We start from the raw sequence: 25,820 nt of genomic DNA on the forward strand, positions 1-25,820 counted from the left end.
CAATGACTGTGGGTAGATGATTAACAATAATTCAATATGGTTTGTTGTTGAATTTATGAATCAAGTTTGTCTCCACACACCATTCTATTTCTATCCCAACAAGACAGAACTATAGAAATGCTCGGTTTTTAACGGAATCTGGTTGCAACCCCCCCATTTTATGGCAGCATGTCTCCCTAACAACCATTTCCTATAGCAGGATGTCTGAGGACAAATGACATATAGGAAATCTAATAACGTTCTTGTAAAAGACTTCCCTTTGTCTCAGAAAAGAGCAAACATTTTTAAATACACAGAGATTGATATAAATATTCAATACAATAGAAGAATAACATCCATTTTCAAGACAATTATAGTGCTTCACAAAGCTTTTATTTACATGCACCATTTTTCAGACATACATAACATAATGCAAAGTGGAAAAATACATGAGGAAAAGCCAACAAATCAAATATGGTTGTGGTCAATCAATCAAATGTATTTATAAAGCTCTTTTTACATCAGCAGATGTCACAACTCAAACAGCAAGCAATGCAGAAGCAATTCATGGAGGACCAGTGAGGTAAATAAGAACATCGGTAGGCAGTGGGTGTCGATCTACAGTACGTGACGTAATACTGTTAAATTACTTTAAAGGCGCAATCTGCAGTTTGAACAACAAAGCGGACACTCCCGCCGCTGATTTGGTAAACTGCTGAGGGATGGGGTTGGAGAAATGTAAGCACTTTCAAACTCATGGACCGACCCTCCATGATATCACACTAATAGTTAACCTTGTTGAGGCTATAGTGTTTGTTTACATTTAGGGTTGAATGGGTTACGACAGTTGAGGTAAGCACATGAGGCATCTATGTTGCATTCTTCAAGAATCAATGGGTATGCATCATTCATTTGAAAGTCTAAAAACGGACATTGCAACTGCAGATTGCTCCTTTAATGATACAAACAACTTGTTTCAGCATAAAACCAGCCTGTCAAATGGTTAATCATCCCAAAACCAATCCAATTACTGTATTCTAAATATGTTGAATTAGGAGTTTAAATCCATCGAAATTAATTACCAAGACCTCCTTTGTTGCTATGAAGTTAGTTAACGTCTCTTCACGTAATCCTACTCCATGTGGGCAATCAACTCAAAATATTGACTTCATATTTTTCGGGGCAATAATTCAGAACATTGAGAGTTTATTGCTTCTGATTCTACGTGGAATGTTATTTTCCATAATCATATTTTAGGCCTAGCCTATATGTCAATATTTAGCATGAGTAAATGCTTGTAAAATGTTCAAAAATTAGATTTAAGCTGTAATTACATCACTTTAAGGAATAACAACCAGCCAACAACTGGGCCCGCAGTCATAAAGTGTCAGATTTGGAGTGCTGATCTAGGATCAGGTCCCCCCTTTACAAGCAGAATCTTGTCATCCTTTTCAGGGTTTATCACAGGAGTATTGAATACTAAAATCATATAAGAAAATTAAAACACAAGTTACATACAGTACAATTAACACAATGTGGATTACCTTGGACTTGATATTACACATAAAAACCATGTTTTATTATATAGGTGCATGGAATTGTGCACTGATGCAAGGCTTTTCAAAAACAATTGTTTATTTTGTCCTCTTTTCTGCTGAGAACATACCAGTAAAAGCATAAAAAGCTGAATCAAGTATCTACAACAAAAGGGTCACATTCGCTGGAGCTTGTTAGATGTAACCAGGCAGTCAACCACTGGACTGACAAATGGTTTGGTAAAAATATTGTTTGGTTAAGAAATATGACATGGGAAGCAGGGTAAAAAAAAAAGTTTGATATATATATATATATATATATATCAGTGTTTACAATCCACCACATAAGGACAAATCCCTGAGACTTAAAAGCAGTGTCTACTTCACATAAATCCCACTGATAACACTGGTGTTAAAAAGGTTAAAAAACATTTTTTAATGTCACTGTCCCAACAGACTACACACATGTCCAGGGCCTGTATTCACAAAGCACCTCAGAGTACAAGTGCTAATCTAAGATCAGTTTTTGCCTTTCAGATCATTATGAATAAGAGTGAGGACCTGGTCCTAGATCATCCCTTCGACTGGCAGACGATTTGTGAATACATGCCCTGAAAGCAGACTCAAGCCTCCTTGTTTTTTGGAACATGGTTTAGGGTACAAGAAGCTCATCTCCATCTTGTCTTCCAGACACGTGCAGATCTAAATATGTAATGCCTGATAATAAAAACAAGAAAATCATTGAATACTTGACACTTAGCCCTGCTATACAATCAAGTTGCACAATATGCATGAGTTATGAAAGCTCATCTGCAATGATCACTATACTGATCAGGGTTGGGTTCAATTCCATGTCAATTCAGCAAGTACACTGAAATTTCATTGAATTACCTTAACTGAAATTCAAACTGACCCCAAACTTGACACTGTTCTGAGACCGGGCACTGGGTAGTACAGTACCTCAGCTAGCTTGGAACCCAGCTTGGGGAAGAAGAGGTTTGTTTGGAGCTGGAGAATCCCCCTGCTGTACTTAAGTTATTAGTGATCTGAGTATCAGAGCGCAGGGGCGAGTGGTCAAAGCATAAGCCAAGGCAGTCAGCGTCCATCAGCTCATTACGTATGATGTCACAGTCCAGGATGCCGTTGAACCCCTCCAGATCAAGGTCTGCAGGTATTGGGAAGTGGTCCTGAGCATTCAACTGCAAAAGGCTTCCAGATCTGCTGTTGGTACAAGAGCCACCAAGCTGCATACAAGAATTTCTACTGGGAGACGGAAGGTGCTGGAGAAGCTGGTTGGCCTGCTGGGACAATTCATTGCTTGAGCACAAGACTTCATTGTCAGGTGTTGACAAGCCAGCCTGAGCCCACCAACCGGGCACTGAGGAAGTCTGTGAATTCGGACCTGCAGCACAGTCCCGGATTGATGATGACATAGGGTCCTTGCGGAGAAGCATAGCATTCCGCTGGGAATTCTGGGACAAAGTGACAGAGGTGCTGGCTTGTGACATCATCGGGTCAGAGTGTGTGAGCATGACGTCGCTGACTTGGCTGCCATGGGTCTCCAGGTTCATTAGGTCTTGCAGGGTGTGGTGGTTGTTGAAACGAGAGGACAGGCAGGAGAAGGAAGCTTGGTGGTTCTCCTGGATGGTCTGCATGGGGGACTGACGTAGGGAGGCCACTGAGGAGGGTGGGGGGCTGAGCAGGAAGATGGTGCCGGGAGGGCCAAAGCTGCCAGAGGACGGGACGACCAGACTACTGCTGCTGCTGCTTCCTGGACACGTGTAGGTAAACACTGAGCTCCCCGTCTGATTGGTTATGCTCTCCACTTCCTGCCCCTGGGGCTGCTGGGACGCTGTCAGGCTGATGTTGTCAAGAAAGTCGCCCATCAGGTGGTCAGGGAGCCCGTCGTTGAGGTTCATAGTAAGGGCCATGTCGCCCAGACCGAGGGTGGCGGTGGAGGGGGACAATCTGCTGGGACTGGAGTAGAGCATGGGGGAGAGGGGCGCGATCGAGTCGTCATCCAGAGACTCGTCCAGTTCCGGGTTGGCCAGGATGGGGGAGAGGCGCCCACTGACCGTGCTGGCGTTGGAGTTGGTACGTGACCTGAAGTCTGTCCAGGTGTCCAGTTCGTCGCTGCTGCGAGACGTGGGACTTCCTGTCCACTTGGACAGGCTAGAGGACAAAGATAAACTCTCAGAGCTGCCATCTTGGAAGGTTTGTAGGCCTAGAGATGCCTTCTTCGCGGCGCGGCCTCGAGCACCTTTGATCAGCTTGTTGCTGTTGTCCATGGATACGGCCCGTCGTCGTGGAGCTTTGCCACTTTTCCCAACCTCTGGGTTTACCATCCACCAGGAACTCTTCCCCGTTCCTTCATTATGCACCCGCATGAAACGACTGTGGAGAGAGAGGTTGTGTCGGATGGAGTTCTGGAGACAGAGGAGAGGGTTGGTTAGAATTAGGTCACTTCAGTTGTGTAATTAGTGTTACTACTCAGGTTTAAGAGCAACAATATAACGTGATCATTTTTTTTTTAATGGAGTGAGCCCAATACACGTGGATTTAGCAGTATTGATTTAATTGCTGATGCAAATTTGTGAATCGTCTTTGATGTTAAAAGATTCTTGGCAGTAAGTGGTAACTTTGCTCCAAAAAGTTGTTTTTCCTATGGAGACTTGTGTAAAATATCAACCTCTGTACTCAACTATACATAAACTGGGCACTAAGCAGAAAACACTAATATACACTGGTTATTACACTGCAGTTAGTTATACAATGCGTGTCTTCTTCTGGGAGATACAGTATTCCACTGCAGCTGTGACCCATTTTCTGTCTTCTGTAAAAGGTCTAACAGCTTTCCCTGGAGATATTCTCAACCATGTAGCGTCTAAATGAAAGTCTATTCAGGCTACACTAACCGAGTACTGCCGTAGAGCAGAGGAACCAGCGCAGTAAGTCATCTCTGGCACTGCAGCACCAGGGCTCAGAGGGCTGGGCTAATGGCATGTATGGATGGGAGTGGTTCTAGTCTTTCTACCATTTAGGCTAGAGTCAGCTGACAGCTTGATTGGTGGTATACAAATTAGATATGTCCCATATGGTTTCAGGTTGCATAATAGCCTACGTAAGCATTCCGCTAGAATCACACAATAGTCTACAAAGCTGGGAAGTTCTGTGATGTGAGAGATGACTGAACAAGTCTGTCCACGATGTACTATGGGTCATTGGGCCTGACCATGCCGGTCTATATTTTACTTTGGGGTCAATGGGTTGGTCTTGTGAAATCAAACTTCTAGCAAAGCCCTCAGCCCTCGCTTACTCCAAGCCAATTAATTACAGGGTTAAATAAAACCGTGAACCTTTTCATCACCCAGTCAGTAAGAAGTGAAACATGCTTCTCCTTAACTCTTAATGACTCAGCCTGTCTTTGTTATGGACTAGCCTGGCAAGGTGCTCATGACTAAGGTTAGCAGATCAGGGTAACACAAACCTACCTCATTAAGATCCAAATGTATTCTTTGTTACATCATTTGTATTTTCCCCATGTATAATCCAATCAAACTACAAAGGCTCATTCTTGAGAACCCATGTAGCCCAATCCAGAACTTTTCCTTGTAGGCCAAGTCATAGCATATAAACGTTTGATTGTTGTGATGCCTTTAAAAAAGAACAAAGCCTTTAGGTGGGTTTTTTTTTTTAGCTCAGCTGGGACTGACGTCAAAAGAAAGTTAATTATTTGTGGCAGAGACAGTCAAAAGCCTAAGCCCCTTTCCTTTCCCACATTCTAGGCTTTTCCAAGATCTTGGAACTTCACGTTCACTATTCAGTTAAATGAATGCCTTTGTTGCCAAGCTATGTAGTTGAACTCAAGCCCGCTACGGAAGAGTAGGAATTACATTTTCCACAACCCTCAGGCAGCGACAAGTCCCAGCCCATTTAAATGAAAACCTCCTCAAAAAGTATTGTGCAGCGTGCAGACTTCGGGTTCTCTCCCCGAAGTGCTCTTCTGTGTGGAGAAAGAAACAGGGGTACGCATGTTGGCTTCCTCCTCCAACCTGTCACACCAGTAGGCTAGCTGGCTGGCCAGTGTGGTCACATCTAAAAAGGATGTCGACTGACACGGGGATGGATGTGTGCAACACTACCACGAGGCCTGTGAACCGAATACCTTGACAATTATTCTGCATGTCTTTTGTCACTGATGTGACATTAAACAAACACATGGTAAACACTCTTCCAGTTGTGGAAAATCAAAATCAAATCAACTAAGCAAGATTCTATGGATTCTCTGATGGAATTGCAGAGTGAAAAGATATCACATCTAAAACATGATTCCTGTAGAAAGACTGTGCCAAAAGCACCCAGTGCAGTGCTCCCTTCCCCCACCCTGTCAGTGCACAGCAGCGCTAGCAGCCTTTAAGCAAAGCCTTGTGAACAGACAGGGCCTCTCCCTCACACACAAACCCTCCATTTCTGTCACCCTCTACTACCCCCCCACTTCTCTCAGGCTCTCCTGCTATCTCTCACTGCTGACCAACAGTTTCCAGTCAGCTGATTGATTGTGCTCAGGCCACCAGCCAATGAAAAAAAGGAGGTATGGAGCACAACTGCCAATGGCAAGCCTCCCATTGATTTAAAGCTAATCGTAGTAGGTAGGCCCATAACACTGCATCAGAGCATTAGCAAGGGCTGGCACTATTACTGTATTATCGTGTAAGTAACGGACAATTCTAGACAATAACGTGAACAAAATGCCTAACTGTCTTAAGTAGACATAGTTAACCCAATAGCAGTTTACTTTCTACATGGAGGGTAAAGTTGTTCATTTTTGGACGAGCACAGTAGAACGGTAGTCGGGAGTAAAAATCTTAGTTCCCAAAAGTTTCAAGCGGTCAAAACCATTGGTTTTTGAGACGTGGGTTTCACCAAAAATGTGTTGTATTAATTAAGGATGTCATAGCTCATTGTCAAAGACGCATTATGATGGATTACAAGCTCAAAACATCTTTCAACCAAAATGATTACGCTCAATTGCAAGACAATTAAATGTTACCCAAAACTCCATAACCGTCACAAAAATCTTACAATAGCTACAGCAAAAGGGTTGGTGATCCATCTAGCAGCCTCACATGATGCATAGAATCAATACTCTAAAAATAAGGTTAGTTACGTGTTGAACGAATTGGGTTGACTGCAAGGTTAAATAAAAACTACATTCAAGGTTGAATATAAGAACTGGTGTATGACAAAACAGCATTATCACAGTGGGAGCTGGATTAACTACTGTATATCAGAGATAAGATGTACATTATTTCACCCCTTATTTTTGTCACTAAGTCTCCATATACAGGGCATTGGGAAAGTATTCACATCCCTTCACTTTCTCAACATTGTTATGTTACAGCCTTATTCTAAAATTGATTTACATTTTTTTTCCCCTCAAACACAATACCCCATAATAACAAAGTGAATAGGTTGACATTTTTTGCAAATGTATTAAAAATAAAACAAATGCCTTATTTACATAAGTATTCAGACCCTTGGCTATGAATTTTGAAATATACAGTGGGGCAAAAAAAAATTTGGTCAGCCACCAATTGTGCAAGTTCTCCCACTTAAAAAGATGAGGCCTGTAATTTTCATCATAGGTACACTTCAACTATGACAGACAAAATGAGAAGAAAAAAGATCCTGAAAATCACATTGTAGGATTTATTAATGAATTTATTTGCAAATTATGGTGGAAAATAAGTATTTGGTCAATAACAAAAGTCTATCTCAATACTTTGTTATATACCCTTTGTTGGCAATGACACAGGTCAAACATTTTCTGTAAGTCTTCACAAGGTTTTCACACACTGTTGCTGGTATTTTGGCCCATTCCTCCATGCAGATCTCCTCGAGAGCAGTGATGTTTTGGGGCTGTCGCTGGGCAACACGGACTTTCAACTCCCTCCAAAGATTTTCTATGGGGTTGAGATCTGGAGACTGGCTAGGCCACTCCAGGACCTTGAAATGCTTCTTACGAAGCCACTCCTTCGTTGCCCGGGCAGTGTGTTTGGGATCATTGTCATGCTGAAAGACCAAGTCACGTTTCATCTTCAATGCCCTTGCTGATGGAAGGAGGTTCACTCAAAATCTCACGATACATGGCCCCATTCATTCTTTCCTTTACAAGGATCAGTTGTCCTGGTCCCTTTGCAGAAAAACAGCCCCAAAGCATGATGTTTCCACCCCCATGCTTCACAGTAGGTATGGTGTTCTTTGGATGCAACTCAGCATTCCTTGTCCTCCAAACACGACGAGTTGAGTTTTTACCAAAAAGTTATATTTAGGTTTCATCTGACCATATGACATTCTCCCAATCCTCTTCTGGATCATCCAAATGCTCTCTAGCAAACTTCAGATGGGCCTGGACATGTACTGGCTTAAGCAGGGGCACTGGCACTGCAGGATTTGAGTCCCTGGCGGCGTAGTGTGTTACTGATGGTAGGCTTTGTTACTTTGGTCCCAGCTCTCTGCAGGTCATTCACTAGGTCCCCCCGTGTGCTTCTGGGATTTTTGCTCACCGTTCTTGTGATCAATTTGACCCCACGGGGTGAGATCTTGCGTGGAGCTCCAGATCGAGGGAGTGGTCTTGTATGTCTTCAATTTCCTTATAATTGCTCCAGTTGATTTCTTCAAACTGCTTACCTATTGCAGATTCAGTCTTCCCAGCCTGGTGCAGGTCTACAATTGTTTCTGGTGTCCTTTGACAGCTCTTTGGTCTTGGCCATAGTGGAGTTTGGAGTGTGACTGTTTGAGGTTGTGGACAGGTGTCTTTTATACTGGTAACAAGTTCAAACAGGTGCCATTAATACAGGTAACGAGTGGAAGACAGAGGAGCCTCTTAAAGAAGAAGTTACAGGTCTGTGAGAGCCAGAAATCTTGCTTGTTTGTAGGTGACCAAATACTTATTTTCCACCATAATTTGCAAATAAATATAAAAATCCTACAATGTGATTTTCTGGATTTTTTTTTCTCATTTTGTCTGTCATAGTTGACGTGTACCTATGACAAATTACAGGCCTCATCTTTTTAAGTGGGAGAACTTGCACAATTGGTGGCTGACTAAATACTTTTTTGCCGCACTGTAGCTCAGATGCTTCCTGTTTCCATTTATCATCCTTGATATGTTCCTACAACGTGATTTGAGTCCACCTGTGGTAAATTCAATTGATTGGACATGGTTTGGAAAGGCACACACTTGTCTATAAGGTCCCACAGTTGACAGTCTTAAATGAAGAAGTTTGGAACCACCAAGACTCTTCCTAGAGCTGGCCGCCCAGCCAACTGAGCAATCAGGGGAGAAGGGCCTTGGTCAGGGAGGTGACCAAGAACCTGATGGTCACTGACAGAGCTTCAGAGTCCCTTTGTGGAGATGGGAGAACCTTCCAGAAGGACAACCATCTCTGCAGCACTCCACCAATCAGGCCTTTACAGTAGTGGCCAGACGGAAGCCACATGACTGCCCCCTTGAAGTTTGCCAAAAGGCACCTAAAGACTCTCTGGTCTGATGAAACCAAGATTGAACACTTTGGCCTGAATGCCATGCGTCACATCTGGAGGAAACCAGGCAGCACTTAGCACCTAGCCAATACCATCCCTATGGTGAAGCATGGTGGCAGCATCATGCTGTGGGGAAGTTTTTCAGTGGCAGGGAGATCAGCCAGGATCAAGGGAAAAATGAGCAAAGTAGAGCGAGATCCTTGATGAAAACCTGCTCCAGGGCGCTCAGGACCTCGACTGTGGCAAAAGTTCACCTTCCAACAGGACAACAACCCTAAGCACACAGCCAAGACAACGCAGGAGTGGCTTCGGGACAAGTCTCTGAATGTCCTTGAGTGGCCCAGCCAGAGCCCGGACTTGAACCCGGTCGAACATCTCTGGAGAGACCTGAAAATAGCTGTGCAGTGATGCTCCCCATCCAACCTGAGAACTTGAGGGGAACTACAGAGAAGAATGGGAGAAACTTCCCAGATGCCATGATTCTGAAACAGGTCTTTGAAAACCTCTTTAGGAATGGGGTTTTATTGAGGGAAGGGTCTGAGTACTTGTGTAAATGTGATATTTTTGCAAATGTATATAAAAAAACAAATACATTTGTCATTATGGGGTATTGTGTGTAGACTGATGAGGAAAAACAATAATATATTTTTGAATAAGGCTGTAACGTGACAAAATGGGGAAGTGAAGTGGTCTGAATACTTTCCAAATGCACTCAAATGCACCAATAACCAAACGGTACCGGGGGACCGTCAGACAGATGTTGTGAAGCCTGTGTATAACCACCATGTATGTGTTCGTGAGAGTCTCACCTTTACACAGAGGGGTTATATTATTGTGTAACCCAAACTGTTCAGACGATCGTGAGAAGACCGATTTTCGGGATGTCTCATGGTCTGACAAACACCGCTCTAGCTCGGTCACATTTCAACGCAGATGCGGAAGTTTTATATAGGCTGATGTGGTGGATTGGGACATCCAATGAAAAACAGATCTCTAGCTTAAAGTGATGGATTTTTATATTATGCTAATTGATTTCCACATGGGCGTTGACATGGACCTTATTAAAATGTTCCCCAAATAAGCTTTGTTGTACAATAAAAAAAAAAGTAAAAGGTCAAATACACCATTTCAAAACAGTCAGCAATAATCGAATAATTCAGGGCTTATACCTAGGCTAAAAATAAACCTACCACAATGATAATTTCATCTAAACAGTTGAACCTTTTTTGCAATAATTACTGGATGTGGCTTTCAAGTCGGTTTAAGAAAATGCCCTTTTATTCCTCTTGTAAAATTGTTCTATTTTAATTTTAAACTGCATCGTTAGGAATGGCTCGTAAGCATGCATTTCACGGTAAAAGCTACATCAATTGTATTCGGCGCATGTGACATACAATTTGATTGTAAATTTGATTTTACTAACTTGTAGCAGGGCATTACAGAAAATGAGCAAAGGTCTAGTAAACAATCACTCAAGCTAGTGAGTACCGTAATTTCCGGACTATTAAGCGCACCTGAATATAAGCCGCACCCACTGAATTAAATAAATAAAATATATATATATATATATAAATAAATAAATAAATAAATAAATAAATATATATATTTTGAACATAAATAAGCCGCACATGTCTATAAGCCGCAGGTGCCTACCGGTACATTGAAACAAATGAACTTTACACAGGCTTTAACAAAAACACGGCTTGTAACAAAAAAAAAAAAAAAAATGTTGCAGTAAGCTTTAGTTGTCTTTTTGCACTGAGTCAATTCCTCACGCTGCTGTTTCCAACGTCTTATCATCGACTCATTAAGACCAAGCTCCCGTGCAGCAGCTCTATTTCCTTTTCCAACAGCCAGATCAATCGCCTTCAACTTGAAAGCTGCATCATATGCATTTCTCCATGTCTTTGCCATGATGAGGGTGACAAAATGACTACCGTAATCAGAATGATGGGAAGTTTGAGAGCGCTCGATTTAATCAAAACAGTAAACAAAAAAGTTGTTTGACCTTAACCCGTTCGGCAATTTCATTGGTCTAATGAAAGCTTCATGCCGCCAAAAAACTGAGCACGTCACAGAATGTGTTTTTTTGGGAAAAAAAATTTGAAAGCGGGAAAAATCCATATATTAGCCGCATCATTGTTTAAGCCGTGAGGTTCAAAGCCTGGGAAAAAAGTTCCGGTTTATAGTCCGGAATTTACAGTAGCCAGCTAATCTTCATATTTAAAGTTGAGCCAAATTGGATCCATTTGTTATCTAACAGGGTAGAACAGTTTATGAACACCCTTCTGTCCGTCTCAACCTTTGAACAGCATGCTAACCTGTCCACTTTGTTCAGATGTTGAAATCAATTGGCATACCTTATTTCTCAGATTGAGAACAAGTTGCCAATTCCTTATATAAATTGTGTTTATGCTTATTGCACAGACTAGACAGCCAGTATAACAGTCTTTGGCTAAAATGCTGTTAGTGGTATGTGGTACCGCAATAAACGCGACACACTGAGCAAGCATTTTCTAGAATGACTAAAGGTTCATAGATAGTCCTATTTGAGTAGTGTCTGCTCTGCATGTAATTTGAGACATAAGGGTGTCATTAAAAGGTCATCTTTTCTATTACAGTCAAATCATGTCTTCATGTGTCAAGTCCACATGACCGATTTGGTCAGACCAAATCTCAAATTAGCAAGTTGAAACCGCTTGTCAGAGGAAGAAGTGATCTCATCTTTGTTGTAGTGTGTGGCAGGGGGAGAGGATTGGTGTGTGTAAACAGGAAGAGGTGAAGCGAGAGGTTTCACTCTCGCCAAAATAAGCCCAATGTGTTTCTATGGGCTTATTTTGGACCCAAACTTGTCACCTGCCTTCAGCACAACTCCTATTGTTAGGACGGAGACATGAGCGTCTCCTCATTATATCCAGATCTCTGGTATAAATGGTAAGGTGCACATAGCCCAGGAGTTAAATAGATGAGACCAAAAAGACAACATGAACGAACCAGCAGACAAACGCTCAAAAAAATATACAAATAATTTAAATGATACACGCATTAGGAATTACATGCAAAACAAATAGGAATTCATCTAATGAGTTTGATATGGCCCAGCCCTATGTTATCACTATGATCATTATTCCTAGAGAAGCCTGAACATTACTGATAAAATGGAAATTGGCAGATGACGAAGTACCTCCACTGGGGAAAAATAAAAGGGAAAGCACTCCCTTCCCAGGTATGATTAGGCTGCTGAGGACTAGTGGGACTCCCTTCCCAGGTATGATTAGGCTGCTGAGGACTAGTGGGACTCCCTTCCCAGGTATGATTAGGCTGCTGAGGACTAGTGGGACTCCCTTCCCAGGTATGATTAGGCTGCTGAGGACTAGTGGGACTCCCTTCCCAGGTATGATTAGGCTGCTGAGGACTAGTGGGACTCCCTTCCCAGGTATGATTAGGCTGCTGAGGACTAGTGGGACTCCCTTCCCAGGTATGATTAGGCTGCTGAGGACTAGTGGGACTCCCTTCCCAGGTATGATTAGGCTGCTGAGGACTAGTGGGACTCCCCTTCCCAGGTATGATTAGGCTGCTGAGGACTAGTGGGACTCCCCTTCCCAGGTATGATTAGGCTGCTGAGGACTAGTGGGACTCCCTTCCCAGGTATGATTAGGCTGCTGAGGACTAGTGGGACTCCCTTCCCAGGTATGATTAGGCTGCTGAGGACTAGTGGGACTCCCTTCCCAGGTATGATTAGGCTGCTGAGGACTAGTGGGACTCCCTTCCCAGGTATGATTAGGCTGCTGAGGACTAGTGGGACTCCCTTCCCAGGTATGATTAGGCTGCTGAGGACTAGTGGGACTCCCTTCCCAGGTATGATTAGGCTGCTGAGGACTAGTGGGACTCCCTTCCCAGGTATGATTAGGCTGCTGAGGACTAGTGGGACTCCCTTCCCAGGTATGATTAGGCTGCTGAGGACTAGTGGGACTCCCTTCCCAGGTATGATTAGGCTGCTGAGGACTAGTGGGACTCCCTTCCCAGGTATGATTAGGCTGCTGAGGACTAGTGGGACTCCCTTCCCAGGTATGATTAGGCTGCTGAGGACTAGTGGGACTCCCTTCCCAGGTATGATTAGGCTGCTGAGGACTAGTGGGACTCCCTTCCCAGGTATGATTAGGCTGCTGAGGACTAGTGGGACTCCCTTCCCAGGTATGATTAGGCTGCTGAGGACTAGTGGGACTCCCTTCCCAGGTATGATTAGGCTGCTGAGGACTAGTGGGACTCCCTTCCCAGGTATGATTAGGCTGCTCAGGACTAGTAGTGAGTCTTTTGTTTTCATCCTCAGCTGTATAGATCTGTTTTACATAAAGAACGGCTCTCTCACCATCATCATAGCTATCCTTCGTCACGTCCCAAATGGCAGCCTATTCCTTATATCAAGCACTATGGGCCACCTAATCAAACGTAGATCGCTATAAAAGGGACTCATTTGGTACACTTGTGTTTAACTGCCCCTTGGTTATGATCTTGTGACTGACAACTGTTCTAATAAATCCACTTAAACCACAAATCACTAGCAGTTATGTATTTATTTAAAAAAGGCAAGTCAGTTAAGGACTAATTCTTATTTACAATGACGGTCTACCCCGACCAAACCCTAACCTGGACAACGCTGGGCCAATTGTACTCCGCCCTATGGGACTCCCAAATATGGCCGGTTGTGATACAGCTTGAAATTGAACCAGGGTCAGTAGTGATGCCTTTAGCGCTGTAATGCAGTGCCTTAGACCGCTTCTCTTCTTGGGAGCCCAAAACAATTGGTTAGCCTAAAGTGTTTTAAAAGTTGCAACTAATGACAAAGATTGCTTTACAAGAAGTGTTTATTTTTTGTGATTAGAGATTTGCATGGAGGCCTGCAGGCCAGAAGTCCTTTACTACATGGTTTCACCAAACTCGGTCCTCGGGACCCCAAGGGGAGCAAGTTTGGGTTTTTGCCCTAGCACTAAACAGCGGACTCAAAATAATCATCAAGCTTTGATCATTTGAACCAGCCGTGTAGTAATACGGCCAAAAACAAAAACGTGTAGTACTACGGCCAAAAACAAAAACGTGTAGTAATACGGCCAAAAACGTGTACCCCTTGGGTTGTTTTTTTTCCCCTCTCGCGCAACGCTGCTCTACTAGATGCAAATACCCTTAGTCTCAGGTTTCCACTAGTTACCACAGCCACAACGGCTAGATTGTAAAAATTTACTGAAAACAATTATTGTTATGAATTTAAGGTTAGGCTACCCCATTCACAGACGCAAACTGTTTTAGTGCCCATTGCCAATAGTATCTTCTGACTGGGAGAGTTTTGTTAAGCACCCCGATGCTTGATGTAAACATTAACACACGTCGCTTGCGGTACTGTTTTGGAAACAAAGAACATATTTTTGTAAATCAGCAAGAAATAAGTTTCAAAAAACAAAAAGGTTCAATTACTACACACACCTTTATAGGGTTAGCGGTCCCACACAGCCATATATCCATGTTACAGACCTTGTATACAGAAAACAGACAGAAGACAACAGGTACCTGTGCTATATGGCTACTCTGAACACCTGTGTGTAAACGTAACTCGGGAAGTCACCCATATAGCTGTATGGATCTGTGCAAAACTGCTACAGTAAGTCTATCGGTTTTATTTATCAGTGATGAAAGACAATGGCCATATGTTTCAAAAGCCATGATTAATCAACGTTTCTAAACATTTAACACACAGCATGGGGATTGTAGTTCACGAGCCGGTCGTGGGCGAAGCTAATGGCTGAACTGCTAGGGGAAGGCAAAATGCCACCTAGAGTTTAAGAGCTAGGGTTAGACATAAGGTTAGCAGTGTGGTTATGGTTAAAAATCGAATTAAGAGATAAGTAGGGTTTATGAATTTGTGGTTGAGGTAACGACCACTGATACGACTGTCAGTCAGAGGAACTCTAGAATCCTAGTAGCCTAGCCTGGATCTAAAATTAAGTAAAACTGAACAATTAGCCTATAGCCCAAATCAACCAAACCAGAGCAATAATGTAAAGTACTCAGAACCCTTGACATTTTCCACATTTTATTACAGCCTTAATCTAAAACTGATTAAATATAATATTTCTCAATCTACACACAATACCTCATGACAAAGCGAAAACAGATGTATTAAGAAAAAAGAAATACCTTATTTACATTAGAATTCAGACCCTTTAATATGAGACTCGAAATTGAGCTCAGGTGCATCCTGTTTCCATTGATCATCCTTGATGTTTCTACAACTTGATTGGAGTCCACCTGTGGTCAATTCAATTGATTGGACATGATTTGGAAAGGCACACACCTGTCTATATAAAAGGTCACACGGTTGACAGTGCATGTTAGAGCAAAAACCAAGCCAAGGAAAAGGAATTGGCCAGAGCTCCGAGACAGGATTGTGCCGAGGCAAAGATCTGGGGAATGGTACCAAAACAATTCAGCAGCATTGAAGTTTCTCAAGAACGCGGGGGCCTCAATCATTCTTAAATGGAAGTTTGGAACCATCAAGACTGTTCCTAGAGCTGGCTGCCCGGCCAATCGGGGGAGAAGGGCCTTGGTCAGGGACCAAGAACCCGATGGTCACTGACAGAGCTCCAGAGGTCCTCTGTGGCGATGGGAGAACCTTCCAGAAGAACAACCATCTCCGCAGCACTTGCAGCCCACTTGGCGTTTGTCAAAAGACACCTAAAGACTCTGACCATGAGAAACAATTTTCTCTGGTCTGATGAAACCAAGATACACAGTTGTAGAAGTTTACATAAACTAGTATTAATGACTCCACCCTAAGTGTTTCAACCACTCCACAAATTTCTTGTTAACAAACTATAGTTTTGGCAAGTCGGTTAGGACATCTAGTTTGTGCATGACAAGTATTTTTTCCAACAATTGTTTACAGACAGATTATTTTGTATCACAATTCCAGTGGGTCAGAAGTTTACATGCACTAAGTTGACTGTGCCTTTAAACAGCTCGGAAAATTCCAGAAATGTACATGGCTATAGAAGCTTCTGATTGACTCAAATGATGTCAATTAGCCTATTGACATAATTTAGTCAATTGGAGGTGTACCTGTGGATGTATTTCAAGGCCTACCTTAAAACTCAGTGCCTCTTTGCTTGACGTCATGGAAAAACCAAAAGAAATCAGCCAAGACCTCAGGAAAAAAATTGTAGTCCTCCAGAAAGTATAAACGACATGGGACCACGCAGCCGTCATACCGCTCAGGAAAGAGACGCATTCTGTCGCCTAGAGATTAGTGTACTTTGGTGAGAAAAGTACAAATCAATCCCAGAACAGCAAAGGACCTTGTGAAGATGCTGGAAGAAACAGGTACAAAAGTATCTATATCCACAGTAAAACGAGTCCTATATCGACATAACCTGAAAGGGCGCTCAGCAAGGAAGAAGCCACTGCTGCAAAACCGCCATAAAAAAGCCAGACTATGGTTCGCAACTGCACATGGGGACAAATATCGTACTTTTTCGATAAATGTCCTCTGGTCTGATGAAACAAAAATAGAAATGTTTGGCCATAATGACCATTGTTATGTTTGGAGGAAAAAGGGGAAGGCTTGCAAGCCGAAGAACACCATCCCAACCGTGAAACACAGGAGTGGCAGCATCATGTTGTGGGGGTCCCTTGCTGAAGAATGGACTTGTGCACTTCAAAATAGAGGGCATCATGAGGTAGGAAAATGGTGGATATTTTTTTATTTCACCTTTATTTAACTAGATAGGCTAGTTGAGAACAAGTTCTCATTTGCAACTGCGACCTGGCCAAGATAAAGCAAAGCAATTCGACACATACAGAGTTACACATGGAATAAACAAAACATAGTCAATAATACAGTAGAAAAAAGAAAACAAGAAGTATATATACAGTGAGTGCAAATGAGGTAAGATAAGGGAGTTAAGGCAATAAATAGGCCATGGTGGCAAAGTAATTACAATATAGCAATTAAACACTGGAATGGTAGATGTGCAGAAGATGAATGTGCAAGTAGAGATACTGGGGTGCAAACGAGCAAGATAAATAAAATAAATACAGTATGGGGATGATAGCCCATCTGTAAACAGCCCATCTAAGTACAGGTGCAGTGATCTGTGAGAGCTGCTCTGACAGCTGGTGCTTAAAGCTAGTGAGGGAGATATGAGTCTCCAGCATAAGTGATTTTTGCAGTTCGTTCCAGTCATTGGCAGCAGAGAACTGGAAGAAAGAAGACCAAAGGAGGAATTGGCTTTGGGGGTGACCAGTAAGATATACCTGCTGGAGCGCGTGCTACGAGTGGGTGCTGCTATGGTGACCAGTGAGCTGAGAAGCCGGGGCTTTACCTAGCAGAGACTTGTAGATTACCTGTAGCCAATGGGTTTGGCGACGAGTATGAAGCGAGGGCCAACCAACAAGAGCGTACAGGTCGCAGTGGTGGGTAGTGTATGGGGCTTTGGCGCAACATTTCAAGACATCAGTCAGGAAGTTACAGCTTGGTCGCAAATGGGTCTTCCAAATGGACAATGACCAAGCATACTTCCAAGTAGTGGCAAAATGGCTTAAGGACAACAAAGTCAAGGTATTGGAGTGGCCATCACAAAGCCCTGACCTCAATCCTATAGAAAACTTGTAGGCAGAAATGAGAAAGCATGTGCGAGCAAGGAGGCCTACAAACCTGACTCAGATACACCAGCTCTGTGAGGAGGATTGGGCTAAAAATCACCCAATTTATTGTGGGAAGCTTGTTGAAGGCTACCCGAAATATTTGACCCAAATTAAACAATTTAACCTGTTGGGGGTAGGGGGCAGTATTGACACGGCCGGATAAAAAACATACCCGATTTAATCTGGTTACTACTCCTGCCCAGTAACTAGAATATGCATATAATTATTGGCTTTGGATAGAAAACACCCTAAAGTTTCTAAAACTGTTTGAATGGTGTCTGTGAGTATAACAGAACTCATATGGCAGGCCAAAACCTGAGAAGATTCCATGCAGGAAGTGGCCTGTCTGACAAGTTGTTGTTCATCTTGGCTCTTTTTATTGAAGACTGAGGATCTTTGCTATAACATGACACTTCCTACGGCTCCCATAGGCTCTCAGAGCCCGGGAAAAAGCTGAATGATATCGAGGCAGCCTCTGGCTGAAACACATTATCGCGTTTGGCAAGTGGCCGATCAGAGTACTATGGGCTTCGGCGCGTGCCCGAGTCGACCCCATGCTTTATCTCTTTCGTCTGTTTACCTAAACGCAGATTCCCGGTCGGAATATTATCGCTTTTTTATGAGAAAAATGGCATAAAAATTGATTTTAAACAGAGGTTGACATGCTTCGAAGTACGGTAATGGAATATTTACAATTTTTTTTGTCACGAATTGCGCCATGCTCGTCACCCTTATTTACCCTTTCGGATAGTGTCTTGAACGCATGAACAAAACGCCGCTATTTGGATATAACAACGGATTATTTGGGACCAAACCAACATTTGTTATTGAAGTAGAAGTCCTGGGAGTGCATTCTGACGAAGACAGCAAAGGTAATAACATTTTTCTTATAGTAAATCTGACTTTGGTGAGTGCTAAACTTGCTGGGTGTCTAAATAGCTAGCCCTGTGATGCCGGGCTATCTACTGAGAATATTGCAAAATGTGCTTTCACCGAAAAGCTATTTTAAAATCGGACATAGAGTGCATAGAGGAGTTCTGTATCTATAATTCTTAAAATAATTGTTATGCTTTTTGTGAACGTTTATCGTGAGTAATTTAGTAAATTCACCGGCAGTGTTCGGTGGGAATGCTAGTCACATGCTAATGTAAACAGCTGGTTTTTGATATAAATATGAACTTGATTGAACAAAACATGCATGTATTGTATAACATAATGTCCTAGGGTTGTCATCTGATGAAGATCATCAAAGGTTAGTGCTGCATTTAGCTGTGGTTTGGGTTTATGTGACATTATATGCTAGCTTGAAAAATGGGTGTCTGATTATTTCTGGCTGGGTACTCTGCTGACATAATCTAATGTTTTGCTTTCGTTGTAAAGCCTTTTTGAAATCGGACAGTGTGGTTAGATTAACGAGAGTCTTGTCTTTAAAATGGTGTAAAATAGTCATATGTTTGAAAAATTGAAGTTTTTGCATTTGAGGTATTTGAATATCGCACCACGGGATTACACTGGCTGTAGAGTAGGTGGGACGCAAGCGTCCCACCTAGCCCATAGAGGTTAAAGGCAATGCTACCAAATACTAATTGAGTGTATGTAAACTTCTGACCCACTGGGAATGTGATGAAAGAAATAAAAGCTGAAATTAGTCACTCTACTATTATTCTGACATTTCACATTCTTAAAATAGTGGTGATCCTAACTGACCTAAAACAGGGAATTTTACTAGGATTAAATGTCAGGAATTGTGAAACTGAGTTTAAATGTATTTGGCTAAGGTGCATGTAAACTACCGACTTCAACTATAAACTCTTTGGCCTGAATGCCAAGCGTCACGTATGGAGGAAACCTGGCACCCTCCCTATGGTGAAGCATGGTTGTAGCAGCATCATGCTCTGGGGATGTTTTTCAGTCGCAGTGACTGGGGGACTAGTCAGGATTGAGGGAAGAGATCCTTGATGAAAACCTGCTCCGGAACGCGCAGGACCTCAGACTGGGGTGAAAGGTCACCTTCCAACAGGACAATGACCATAAGCACACAGCCACAAGACAAGGCAGAAGTAGCTTCTGTACAAGTCTTGATGTCCTTGAGTGGCACAGCCAGAGCCCGGACTTTAACCCGGTCGAACATCTCTGGAGAGACCTGAAAATAGATGTGCAGCGACGCTCCCCATCAAACCCGAGAGCTTAAAAGCCCCATATACTACCCACCACTGTGACCTGTATGCTCTCGTTGGCTGGCCCTCACCACATATTCGTCGCCAAACCCACTGGCAAAGGTAAAGCCCCACCTTATCTCAGCTCACTGGTCACCATAGCAGCACCCACCCGTAACACGCGCTCCAGCAGGTATATTTCACTGGTCATCCCCAAAGCCAACACCTCTTTGGCCACCTTTCCTTCCAGTTCTCTGCTGCCAATGACTGGAACGAATTGCAAAAATCACTGAAGTTGGAGACATATCTCCCTCACTAACTTTAAGCATCAGCTGTCAGAGCAGCTTACCATTCATTACAGCCTATCTGTAAATAGCCCACCCAACTACCTCATCCCCATATTGATTTTTTTTGCTCCTTTGCACCCCAGTATCTCTACTTGCACATCATCATCTGCACATCTATCACTCCAGTGTTTAATTGCTAAATTGTAATTATTTTGCCACTATGGCCTATTTATTGCCTTACCTCCCTAATCGTACTTAATTTTCACACTGTATATAGACTTTTCTATTGTGTTATTGAGTGAATGTTTGTTTATCCCATGTGTAACACTGTTGTTTGTGTCACACTGCTTTGCTTTATCTTGTCCAGGTCGCAGTTGTAAATGAAAACTTGTTCTCAACTGGCCTACCTGGTTAAATAAAAGGTGAAATAAATACAAATAAAATCTATTTTCTATTTAACAAAAATGTCCAAAAACCTGTTTTTGCTTTGTTATTATGGGGTATTGTGTGTAGATCGATAAGGATTTTTTTTTAAATGCATTTTAGAATAAGGCTGTAACATCACAAAACATGGAAAAGGTCAAGGGGTCTGAATACTTTCCGAATGCAATGTATATTAGAGGTCGACCGATTATGATTTTAACGCCGATACCGATTATTGGAGGGCCAAAAAGGCCGGTACCGATTAATCGGCCGATTTTTAAAAAATTATTTATTTGATATAATGACAATTACAACAATACTGAATGAACACTTATTTTAACTTAATATAATACATCAATAAAATCAATTTAGCCTCAAATAAAATGAAACTTGTTCAATTTGGTTTAAATAATGCAAAAACAAAGTGTTGGAGAAGAAAGTAAAAGTGCAATATGTGCCATGTAAGAAAGCTAACGTTTAAGTGCCTTGCTCAGAACATGGGAACATATGAAAGCTGGTGGTTACTTTTAACATGAGTCTTCAATATTCCCAGGTAAGAAGTTTTAGGTTGTAGTTATTATAGGAATTATAGGACTCTCGATACTATTTGTATTTCATATACCTTTGACTATTGGATGTTCTTATAGGCACTTTAGTATTGCCAGTGTAACAGTATAGCTTCCGTCCCTCTCCTCGCTTCTACCTGGGCTCGAACCAGGAACACATCGACAACAGCCACCCTCGAAGCAGCGTTACCCATGCAGAGTAAGGGAAACAACTACTCCAAGTCTCAGAGCGAGTGACGTTTGAAACGCTATCAGCGCGCACCCGGCTAACTAGCTAGCCAATTCATAACAGTTAGACCAGCCTAATCTTGGGAGTTGACAGGCTTGAAGTCATAAACAGCGCAATGCATTGCGAAGGGCTGCTGGCAAAACGCACGAAAGTGCTATTTTGAATGAATGCTTACGAGCCTGCTGCTGCCTACCATCGCTCGGTCAGACTGCTCTATCAAATCATAGACTTAATTATAACATAACACACAGAAACACGAGCCTTAGGTCATTAATATGGTCGAATCCGGAAACTATCATCTCCAAAACAAAACGTTATTCATGTTACATTGCACAACCTTCAGTGTTATGTCATAATTACGTAAAATTCTGGCAAATTAGTTCGCAACGAGCCAGGCGGCCCAAACTGTTGCATATACCCTGACTGCGTGCAATGAACGCAAAATGACCATTTCACCTGGTTAATATTGCCTGCTAACCTGGATTTCTTTTAGCTAAATAAGCAGATTTAAAAAATATATACTTCTTTGTATTGATTTTAAGGCATTGATGTTTATGGTTAGGTACAGTCGTGCAACGATTGTGTTTTTTTCGCAAATGCGCTTTTGTTAAATCATCCCCCGTTTGGCGAAGTCGGCTGTTTTTGTTAGGAAGAAAGTCTTCACAGTTCGCAACGAGCCAGACAGCCCAAACTGCTGCATATACCCTGACTCTGTTGCAAGAGAAGTGACACATTTTCCCTAGTTAAAAGAAATTCATGTTAGCAGGCAATATTAACTAAATATGCAGGTTTAAAAATATATACTTGTGTATTGATTAAGAAAGGCATTGATGTTTATGGTTGGAGCAACGTGTACCTAAGCGATTATATGCAACGCAGGACAGGCTAGATAAACTAGTAATATCATCAACCATGTGTAGTTAACTAGTGATTATGATTGATTGATTGTTTTTTATAAGATAAGTTTAATGCTTGCTAGCAACTTACCTTGGCTTCTTACTGCATTCGCGTAACAGGCAGGCTCCTCGTGGAGTGCAATGTAAAGCAGGTGGTTAGAGCGTTGGACTAGTTAACCGTAAGGTTGCAAGATTGAATCCCTGAGCTGACAAGGTAAAAATCTGTCGTTCTGCCCCTGAACAAGGCAGTTAACCCACCGTTCCTAGGCCATCATTGAAAATAAGAATGTGTTCTTAACTGACTTGCCTAGTTAAAAAGGTCTAAAATATATATATTTAAATCTGACAAGTCGGCATCCAAAAATACCGATTAATCGGTCGACCTCTACTGTATATGGCTCTGTCCTAAACGCGAGACCACACCTGATTGTCCTGAATTTCTCTGAATGGTCTTCATCAAGAGAGCTGAATGACAATTGGTGCATCTTTTTCTATTACAGTACAACACTGCATCATGGGGTGACAGGAGAGCTGTTGGCAACAGTCATCAGTGATATCTGCGAGGGACCGGGCAGTCCCTGGACAGTGCTGCATGATTGAATAAATTCTGGGATCTCATCTAATACACACCGAGAGACATGGTCTAACAGCATACCATACTGTGGTCCTTGGTATGCATGTGATTGAATGCGTCCGAGTGTCTGTTTGAATGCACCTTTAAAATGTTGGAATACTTCTTGATGTAATGTGAATCAAATAAAGTATTTAACGTGTGTGTGCGCCTGTCCACTACAATATGTACATTATGTACCTAAAAGGTGGATTTAGTCCAAGTGAAAGCAGTGCATTTCTTTATCAATTCAGACGCCACCTTCATATGACGGCGTACCTTAAAAACATGGGCTCGGTCACACAGCACTTTGTTAGTATTCTGACTGAACGCATAGTTCCCATATCAGTGATGTCACCCCACTACCACTGCTTACCTTCCAGCCTGCAGAGCTGTTGCTGTCCCCTTTGTCCTTGAAGTAAGTGACAGATCTCACCATCCAATCATAGATCTGGGCTAACGTCAGCCTCTGGTCCGGGGAGCTCTCTATGGCCTGGGTGATGAGGTCCGCATAGGAGTAGTTCCCCCAGGCATTCCTCCGAGTTGAGGACTTCCTAGGTTGGGAGGCCAGGCCATTGAGAGCTGTGAAAGCATGTGTCTGTGAAGCATGCGTCTCCTCTTTTGAAGTTGGGGTTAGTACTTCTTCCTTAGTGGCGGAGATGGTTTGGTGTTCAGATAAGTTATTTGTGTTCTGAGGTATAGTTATGCCACCATTCACATTGTTGACAGGAGTGGAGCTAGAGATGCTGGGCGCTGTGACATAATCCTCCTCGTCCTCCGGGATGATGTCATCGTTCGAGTCGGGCTTCCCTGTGTTGGACTCGGGTCGAGGCAGAGGCCAGGTACAAGACCTTGGTCGTTTCTGGGGCTCGAAGTCTGGATCGATGTCAATATCATTGTGCGGTACTTCAGCCATATTCCTCTCCTTGGTTTGTCGCTTGTATTCGGTATACACTGATTAACAAAATTGCATTCCATTAATAAAATGTTATTTGTTTGGTTATCATGCATAATATCAGCATGACATTACCAGACTCATATTAAAACAATGAGTACAATAACTAGTACCCACATTCCACACATCCAGCTGATAGAACTCCACGTGCGTCCAGTCGACTGTCTTCTCTGCTGATCGCAGCAAAACTGATGGCGCGGCTTAAAAGTCCCTTGTTTTATGTGCATTGAGATAGCGTCTGTTTGTACTTTGTAAAAAAAAAAAAATTATATAATTTGTTAATACATACGTTAAGGGATTCAATATAATTCCATCACCTATCTTGGGAATGGCGTGTAGCGCGTCCTCAATGAATAGATAACGTTAGCTACTCAATCAACAGCGCTCCGTTTGCCCGTGTTCCTTTACCATTTCCAATATGCGGGTTACATCAAAATGTAAAACTAGCACCTTCACATACCGAGTGCAGCTGCCATCTTGACCATTTCCTTTCGAAGTCCTTTATTATTCGTTTAGCTATGAGCAGAGCACCACCGAGAGCCCTTTCCCTGCCTCCAGTGAGCTAGCTACTGGTTACCATCGAGACATTTTCAGCATTTGCACCGAGTCCAATTGTAGAGTTAAGCTACTTACAAAATGTTGCATGTCGAAATTCGAATAAATAAAACATTCGCTCCGTCTGTGACTCTGCGCTACCTCTCCTCATCTCGAGTAGTCGTGCACACCACACACACAACCTCCAAGGCCATCCCTAACTGGCACCTAGCACTGTAGTACAATACAATTAGCCTAGCAACTAGTAGTCCCAGAGGACAGAACAGACCTGCGCTAAAGGAATCGGCTTTTAAAGAGACACGCTGTATCGCATCACATTGACAGGTTGGAACGTTTCAAGTGACGTTAAGTGAACGTAACATACTAATGCCGCGTTCATGTGCTAGTCGGAACACGACATTTTCCGGCTTCCTACTGGTTGTAGTTTATCAAGTGCTGCGTTCAATGAATTAGCTAATTGAAAATGTCCGAGTTTCCTAGTTCAGACTAGTACGTGAATGCAGCACAATAATATAATTTAAAGGCCAATATGCAGGACTCTAATTTCCGTTTATGTGACAAAACAAGCACTCAGAATGTAGAGAATCATTGTACCATCTAAACCGCTGTGAAATATATTTTTAATAACCAAACATGTTGTATTTTCAGCAGGTGGAAGCTAGTGTACAAAACCATAAGTATAAAAACCAAAAACGAAATGTATGAACTGAAAGCATAGAAATAGCACACATAGAACATATCTACCACTTCGTAGACTTGCTTTCAATGAGAATTACAAATCTATAACTCAATTTCTATGTGAATTGGGTCAGGTCACCCAAAAAGTTATTGCAGCTTTAATACAGTGACGTGTCATCATAATTCTACAGAATTACAGAGGTACTTACTTGGAATTTAAAATAATAATTATAATACTATTATGATCATGAAATCGCATTGGAGGGCAAAATTACACAAGGTGCTGCACAGTCAAGGTATGTCATCATGTCTTAAACTACAAGGTTATGCCCAGTAATCTATGTTTCCTAGCCTGGTCCCAGATCGGTTGTCTCCTTCTATATCCTGCTCCCAGATCTGTTGTCTCCTTCTGTACCCTGGGCCCAGATCTGTTGTCTCCTTCTATAGCCTGGTCCCAGATCTGTTGTCTCCTTCTATAGCCTGGTCCCAGATCTGTTGTCTCCTTCTATAGCCTGGTCCCAGATCTGTTGTCTCCTTCTATAGCCTGGTCCCAGATCTGTTTGGGCGCTTGCCAACTCCATTGCTTATTGTCAAGCCAATTGTTTGGCATGACAATTAGTGACAAAGCGGTGACATGAAAGCACATCACAGACTGGCACTCAGGCTACAGTAATCTCTGTTTCCTAAATAAAATGTAAGACTATGAAGAAGG

General features: G+C 42.4%; 1 protein-coding gene across 3 annotated transcripts; it reads right to left on the minus strand.

Moving 5' to 3' along the window:
• Positions 1-355: 355 nt before the first annotated feature.
• On the minus strand, positions 356-24,764 carry LOC106611315 (forkhead box protein O3-like). 3 transcript variants are annotated; one of them, XM_045723670.1, is made up of 4 exons: positions 24,336-24,764; positions 23,993-24,122; positions 23,297-23,874; positions 356-3,940 (listed from the first exon to the last, which is right to left on the minus strand). In XM_045723670.1, the coding sequence occupies exons 3-4, from the start codon at positions 23,834-23,836 to the stop codon at positions 2,480-2,482; spliced, it is 2,001 nt and encodes a 666-aa protein (XP_045579626.1). In that variant the 5' UTR covers positions 23,837-23,874; positions 23,993-24,122; positions 24,336-24,764; the 3' UTR covers positions 356-2,479. The 3 variants fall into 3 exon arrangements, with proteins under 3 accessions (XP_045579626.1, XP_014066840.1, XP_014066839.1); XM_014211365.2 differs by having other exon boundaries at positions 23,993-24,764; XM_014211364.2 differs by having other exon boundaries at positions 23,297-24,763.
• Positions 24,765-25,820: the final 1,056 nt, after the last annotated feature.

Source organism: Salmo salar, chromosome ssa09 (genome assembly GCF_905237065.1).
Source record: "Salmo salar chromosome ssa09, Ssal_v3.1, whole genome shotgun sequence".
Taxonomy (NCBI): Eukaryota; Metazoa; Chordata; class Actinopteri; order Salmoniformes; family Salmonidae; genus Salmo; species Salmo salar.